The following is a 7,690-nucleotide window of genomic DNA, read 5'->3' as shown; positions in this document are numbered from 1 at the left end:
AGGTACCTTAACAGCAGATATAGCATTAAGCGAACGTCCTATGCACATAATGTTCATTCTTGTTTCTTGTGCATGTTGCTGGAGAATGTTCCAGCAGTCACTTGGGGAAAGAGAATACCGATTTGTCCATGTCAGGATGTCAGGGTCACTGACTGTGGGATAGAAAAGACAAATGAGACCCAGAGTTGTTCTTCCAATGACTGACCTTGTGACCACCCCTATTTAGTGAATCAACTAATCCCCAAGAATATTAAATGCAGGTACCTATAGACACTTCAATCACTCTTAGAGGTTCTTGTGCAGAAACAATTGTTTGGAGATTATAAATGTCAACAAAGAAATAGTAGAAAAACCCTTTGTTATCCAAAATCCATGGGCTACAGCCTTTTTTTTTTTCTTTTTTTAAAAAATTTATTCTTGTTACATCTCAATGGTTATTCCATCCCTTGTATCCTCCCATTCCTCCCTCCCCCCCATTTTCCCCTTATTCCCCTCCCCTATGACTGTTCCTGAGGGGGACTTCCTCCCCCTGTTTATGTTCATAGGGTATCAAGTCTCTTCTTGGTAGCCTGCTATCCTTCCTCTGAGTGCCATTAGGTCTCCCCCTCCAGGGGACATGTTCAAATATGAGGCACCAGAGTACATGTGAAAGTCATACCCCACTCTCCACTCAACTGTGGAGAATGTTCTGTCCATTGGCTAGATCTGGGTAGGGGTTTAAAGTTTACCACCTGTATTGTCCTTGGCTGGTGCCTTAGTTTGAGTGGGACCCCTGGGCCTAAATCTGCCTATCCTACTGTTCTACTTGTAGGTTTCTAGGACCATCTGGATCCTTCTACTTTGCTTTTCTCCCATGCTTCTCTCATCTAGAGTCCCAATAGGATGTCCTCCACCCTGTCCCAGTTTCCTGGTAAGTGAACAGCCTTTTTGTTTTTTTCTCTTTATTTAATTAATATATTCAGATTACAACTCAATTGTTATCCCATCCCTTGTATCCTCCCATTCCTCTCTCCCTCCCCTTTCACTCTATGCTGCAGCCTTTTGTTGGGCATCTATTTCATCTTCTTTACATTTTATCACATAAAACATGGATATAAAATTACTCTTTGAAGATATTTATTTATTGTGAGTCTATGTGTATGTGTGCACACATGTGTGCATGTATGCATGCGACCTTGCCATGGTGAGCCCGTGAAGGTCAAATGATAAGTTGTGGCATTCAGTTCTTTGCTTCCACTGTGTGGGTTTTGGGGACTGAATGTAGGACATCAGTTTCAGTGGCAAGCACCTTTACCTGAAACGGCATCTTGCTGTCTCTAAATTCCAGTCATGCCTCACCGAATGATGGAAATGTTCTGAGAAATGTATCGTTAGGCAAAGTGTACTTACACAAATCTAAAAGGTGGAGCCCCACTACCTGTCTAAGCTACATTTTATAGTCTGTTGCACCTAGGCTATAAGATTATATTGTCACATAGTGGTAACAACTTGTGTGTTTAAATGTGTGAACAGAGAAATGTCTGGTATAATACTATTGATAGAATTTTGTAGGTTGCTATTACCTGCCTCTCCTCATTGTCTAAAACACGATTACGTAATTTTTGTCTCTAAGTTTACCATTTGTAAATGGTTATTTCAATGTATGTGTATCTATACATTGTATACATCTATACAATGTATGTGTATCTATACCTGAGAGGTCATATTTTTCATCTGCATCATATTCCTGTCCTCTTTGTCTGGGTAGAGAGACTTTAACCAAGGAACTAAGTATGTTAGTCTCAAGTAGAAAGCAGTAAGAAAGAAAAAAAAAAGTATCAACAACTTATCAAGCTAAGCATTGTGGTACCCAAGGAGCTGATAGCATATCTAAAAATATAGTGCCATGTAAGTTAGACCAAAACATATCAATCAGAAAAGAGAGTGGGGGTGGGAGGTGGGGCTGGGGGGTTATGGTGAGTTTTAAATATTTTTATTTTCAGGAAAAATTTACTCGCCAAACTAGGTGAAAGTAAGTGAAGTTACTTTAAGTAAAGATTTTCTTATATATAGTAAGACTTTTAGCAGAGAGGCCTTTTAGAGATAGTCTGTCATCTGTTATCATTTTGATATACAGAGCTGATAGAATAGAATTGTCATGTAATGTAGTTTGCTTTATTTTAAATGGTACTGCAAAAATTGGTTCTGTAAGGTGTGGTGGAATTACTTCAAACAATGCTTTAAAAATCAAGGACAAAACCCATATGAAATGTATTTTTTAGGAGGCATATTCACTTTGATTCATAGGCAATTTGCTTCTAAAGTAAAAAGCTGCAAAGCACTAAGAAAAATCAAAGTTCCTATAGGTTATTTTATGTGTAAACATATTTACTTGGAAAGTTCTCGTTGCCTTTTCATGGTGTAAACTACAGAAGCTGGGTTTAAACCTGACAAAACAACTTTGAGAAAACCAATGATAAGCACAATGTATAAGCACAATCACAGGAAGTAACAGACATCAAGGGTTAGTAAGCAGGTTAGAAAGTCATGTTGGGAGAGAGGCTCCTGTGGACATCATATTCTTGCCATGTTGGGCCCATAAGAGAGAGAAATGTATGTTGATACTACGGCCTGTGATTGTTTTACCATTAGGTATGGCAGGTTAGAGACAGAAACTACAAGGATGCTGTAGTAACTTTTCTATGAACCACCCAAAGCTGCAGCCACCCAGAAACGAGAAACTTTCACTTGTAATACAACATATGAAAATTATACTCTGTATGGAACTAGCACTGGCAAGACAGTAGATTTTACCCCTTAGACCATTTCTTTGTCATCAGGGTCCAGTGGTGAGAATGTGTCCTTACAGGACTAGACACAGCTGTGTTCTCTGTGGCAGGGGGTTTTAAAGCATCCTTTGTTCTCTCGCCTATCACAGAAAGGGTGCTTTGCTTTTTCTAACCTCTCTTCTAAGAAGTGCAAGGTAGGTCTAGATAGATGATTTAAGTTGATAATGACAAGAAATGATAGATATTGATTTACATTCAGAATTTTAGACGCACCAAGATAGGAAAGATGTTTTCTTCAAGGTTCCCAAATACAAATAGCCAAAACACTATGAATGTAGCATTAATATAATTCCTGATTGTTTCATAGTTCTTCTTGCTGTATGTAGTTTATTGTATACATGTGTAATAATATAAATGTGTATGTAAAAAGAAAAAGAAAAAAAAGTGCATGGTGGACCGTCAGCAGCTCCTACGGAGAAGCCCACCCTTCTCTTTGAATATCTTCTTTATCTATGAGGATTCCCAGGCTTTTTTTTTTCAAATTTAAATTCAGTTTGCTAGTCCCAGTTTTCAAGTATTTTAAAGATGGAACAATCTCTAAATTACTACCTATTTGTTGCTGTTGGTGTAGCTGCCCTGCATCAGTCTCATGAGTTTGTCACCTGCTGGGAGTTCTGCCAATTATTACAGGATTAAGAGCTTAGTAGAGACTTGATACCCTATGAGCATATACAGGGGGAGGAAGTCCCCCTCAGTCACAGTCATAGGGGAGGGGAGTAAGGGGAAAATGGGAGGGAGGGAGGAATGAGAGGATACAAGGCATAGGATAACCATTGAGATGTAACATGAATAAGTTAATAAAATTTAAAAAAGGAAAAAAAAAGAGCTTTTCTTTATATTGCTCCTTTTTATCAAGTATATTCAACTACATCTTTTCCCAGCCCTGACCTCCTCAAAATGAAGAAATAAAAGCCAAACACTCACAGTTTTTGTAGTTATTCCAGGTCCATGTTGGTATAAAGCAGGTTTCATTAAATACCATGGGTTCTAAAGCTATGGCTATAGTTCCCACATTCATGTTTATAGCAGCAGGATAAGAGAGTTTTATCAGCATCAGGTCATTTCTCAGGAATTTTGCGTCAAAATCAGGGTGAGCTATAGTCAATGAGTAACCATATATCTGTTCTTTCTCATTTTTGATGTTGGGTTGATAAACTCCCAGTCGGATTTTAGCTCTTGGGGGAAAAGAAAAGACAGAGAGATGGAAAACAGTCACAGAATGTCAAACTACAAGAAATGTCAGAAGTCACCTTATCCCATCAACTTACCTTTACTGTTCAGCTACGTAATAGAAGTGAGCTAATCATGTGTATAAAGTACTAGTTTACAGGATGGTTATGTTATTACCGTGCATATAGAATGACCACCATGGGATCTGAGATCCACAGCATACTTAATATACCCTATTCTAATGAAGATTTGGGTAATCTCAACTAGCAGCCAGTAGAGAAGTCACCATGACTGACAGGTCTGAAAGTCTTGGTATACCCCATACTTGTTCAGACAGGTTTTAAGCCGATACCTACTGCTTCTAACATTCTTATCCTACCCAGTGCTCTTCTCAGAAGTACATCATTATTTTTGTCGGTCATTGTCTGCACTGATCCTAGATTCCTAAGGCTGTATAAATAGTTTTGTAGAGATACCACGTCACCCTTTCTTGCTGTATTCTCTGGCAAATTCAGAGCCAGGTGCCCCTCTCACCAGGAGGCTAGGCATGCAACACGGAAAGGAGGCATTCCCTTCTAGAGATGAGTGAGAGGAAGTCTGATTTATGAACTCCAGCTCTAGCACCACGAACTGCAGTTGTTTCCTGTGTAATCCATCCCAATGTATAGAGCAAACCATGCGTCTGTGTTGAACTAAACTACTATGGAACAGTTGGAAGGCTGAGAGTCATAAATCTGAAATGGAGCTGAAGCTCTGGGTAAGATTCCCTCACACATAATTCTAAAAAAAAAAATCAATTATTTTCTTTTCTTTTATGTGTTTGAGTGTGTTGCCTGCATGGGTGATTGCGCACATGTATCTGCAAGTGCTTGTGGAGGCCAGAAAAGGACACCAAATTCTCCTGGAAGTTTGACTTGTGAGTAGCTATGTGGGTACTGGGAACAAAGTCCGGGTCTCTTGCAAAAGGAGCAAATGCTGTTAACTGTTGAGTTGTCTCTCCATCCCCTCCATGGATTCTGGACACCCAACCAAAAAAAAAAAAAAAAATGATTATCAGAAAGAAAAAGACACAATGTTCTTAGGCACCATAGCTTGGACTGCATCCATGTATATCTTTAAACAAATATGTATCTGGTTGTAGATTAACATTTAGAAAGAAGAACAAAATAAGTAGTAGTGGGTGATGAAGTTTAACACATAGACGAAAGACACATGGCTTGTGAAAGAGGATCTAAAGGCACTTTCCTTCTAATTTTGTCCTGACTTTTCTTCTTGTGGTGAATATGTGCCTAAAAATGTAAATGATAAGGAAACCATAAAACCCTAAGTGAAGCCCCATGGCTTCAGCATGGCCATTCTAAATGTATAGAATCTCATTGGGAAGAATGGAGTTTGGGACTGGGCAGTGTTTGCTTGAATGATTCAGTTAACCTAGCTATGTGATGTTCTTATTTGTGAGGTCACTACAATAAAATGATTGGAAAATGGATTTTCAAGAGATGCCCTATTTTATACGGAGCTTCTTTGCTTTCTCTTGTTTATTTGCATTTTGTGATCTCCATCTAGACAACTTCCTACTATGGCTACCTTCCTTTCCCCTGTATTCCATCAACATAACACTGGTTCTTTTTCTTTTCTTTTCTTTTCTTTTCCTTTCCTTTCCTTTCCCTTCCTTCCTCCTCCTCCTCCTCCTCCTCCTCCTCCTCCTCTTCTTCTTCTTCTTCTTCTTCTTCTTCTTTCTTCTTCTTCTTCTTCTTCTTCTCTCTCTCTCTCTCTCTCTCTCTCTCTCTCTCTCTCTCTCTCTCTCTCTCTCTCTCTCTCTAAGTCCTGGTTTCTCAGTGTATTTTTGGCTGTCCAGAACTCACTTTGTAGACAAGGCTGGCCTTGAACTCACAGAGATCCACCTGCCTCTGCCTCCTGAGTGCTGAGACTATAAGCATGTACTGCCACACCCTGTTCAACACTAATTCTTAAACATGCCAATACCCTCATACCCTTGTTACATCAGAGATACTGAATGCTGTTCCCTTGCTCTCAAATATCTCCAGGCTTTATTCATAGCTGGCTTGTGCTTTCACTGCTGGCCTCATATCTTCAGAAAGACCTAACATGACCTCATTATACATGGTTCCCACACCTCACACCTTGCTCTCCAGCTTTATTCTATACTCCCCCCCTTCTCTGCTTTGGATTACTCTTTATATCAGAATGTAAGTTCCATGGGGAAACCTTATTTTTGTCTTCATCCATAATGACTTTTTATTAAACAGCATTTACAGTATAGTAAATGATTGAAGAATATTTATTGATGCATATTGGAAATAAATCTTCTAAAGCTTATTAATGTCTACACTGAAGTAGGTAAACATGGAGGAAGATTCTATCTTCTCAGAACTTCTAATTCCATGAAAAGCATTGAAGGTTGCTTCCAAGACCAACTTCCATAGCATAGAGCCCTCCCAGCTCCCATGAGTAAGGAATCACTTACGGTAGGGAACAGTGAGCAGCAGTGAGCACCCACTGAGGGTCAATGAGAGTCCCAACACAAGGCTCTGGGATGGACTGTAGATAGGCCATGTAAGGAATATTAAAATCATATGGTAATTCTTCATCTTCCTGTGAATTTTCTCCCAGAAGGGCTTCTGGAGAATTCACTAGGGAAAGGACAGAAACAAAAATTTCAGTAAACAAGATTTAGTTAGGGTAGAGTTTTCTCTAACCAAAATTACTCAAAGATACCAAGGTCTGTATTTTTGACATTTAAAAGTTTGACACAAAATAATGTGCCATCGAAGCTATCCATGTTAAGGGACCTAATGGTTGTTATGGTGAGATGAAATTTTATCTGACAGAATTCTGACAGCACAGGCACAAAATCAATTAAGTGCTTTAAATATTAGTGCTTAACATCAACTTTTGCCAATAACTGGGGTATAACTTAAATACTTTTTGACTTTGGCAGTGAAAAAACATATGGAAACTCAAAGTTTGTATGGCCTTTGATTAGCCCACTTCCCTTCCCTCATGCCAGGTTTCCTAACATCTCCTCAGAGAAAAGGAAAGGCTCAGGACACCACTGAGCAGTTCCTAGGGATGTTTCTGGGAAGCCTTGGCGGGAAGCATACTCAAAATGCCCCCAGATATCAGACACCCTCAGACAGCATGTTAGTAGGAAAACATGAGGAATGAGAGTCTTTTCTTTGATTTCCTTCAGCAGCTAATTTTGTCTTTAAAATGATTCCCCATTCTGCGTCTTATCTAACAAGCTATGGGTGGTTTCACCACATTTGAACCCTGGGACACCTTTTTGGATCTCACCCTTGGCAGAAACTAGACTCCAAACTCACCTGCTATACTCAAGAGAGTGAAGATGAAAAAAACCTTCATGGCAAGCTATGGTCTCACCAGAGCAGAGCACAGCAATAGATACACTATAAACTGTCCCAATCCGGAGAACTGGGTCTTCAACCAAGATCAGCAGAAGGAGAAACACTTGTGGCCTTAGGAAAAGGCAGGGATCTTGCAGAAATCTTTAAACTCTTTTCTCACGATCTGATCTATCAAGGTGTACAGGAGTCACCAGGATCTGGCTCTGATCTAGGTGGAGAGGGAGAAAATCAAGATGGGCCCTTGGTGCTCCCTGTGTGATACTGAAATGCTCCACAGCTATCAGGTGTGACTGCTGACTGCTT

General features: G+C 39.6%; 1 protein-coding gene across 1 annotated transcript in view; it reads right to left on the bottom strand.

The window, feature by feature from the left end:
- Positions 1–7,385, bottom strand: part of LOC127194216 (probable inactive serine protease 58) — a 7,920-nt gene extending 535 nt beyond the window's left edge. Inside the window, exons 1-4 of the mRNA XM_051151540.1 lie at positions 7,346–7,385; positions 6,487–6,652; positions 3,753–4,003; positions 7–152 (exon numbers count right to left, since the gene is read on the bottom strand). Of these exons, the coding sequence (XP_051007497.1) occupies positions 7–152; positions 3,753–4,003; positions 6,487–6,652; positions 7,346–7,385 (603 nt within the window). The remainder of the gene's footprint in view (positions 1–6; positions 153–3,752; positions 4,004–6,486; positions 6,653–7,345) is intronic.
- Between the last annotated feature and the right edge of the window lie 305 nt (positions 7,386–7,690).

This window comes from Acomys russatus, chromosome 10, assembly GCF_903995435.1.
Source record: "Acomys russatus chromosome 10, mAcoRus1.1, whole genome shotgun sequence".
Classification (NCBI taxonomy): Eukaryota; Metazoa; Chordata; class Mammalia; order Rodentia; family Muridae; genus Acomys; species Acomys russatus.
Note: the sequence above shows the minus strand (reverse complement) of the source record. Positions and strands in the feature narration are given on the sequence as shown.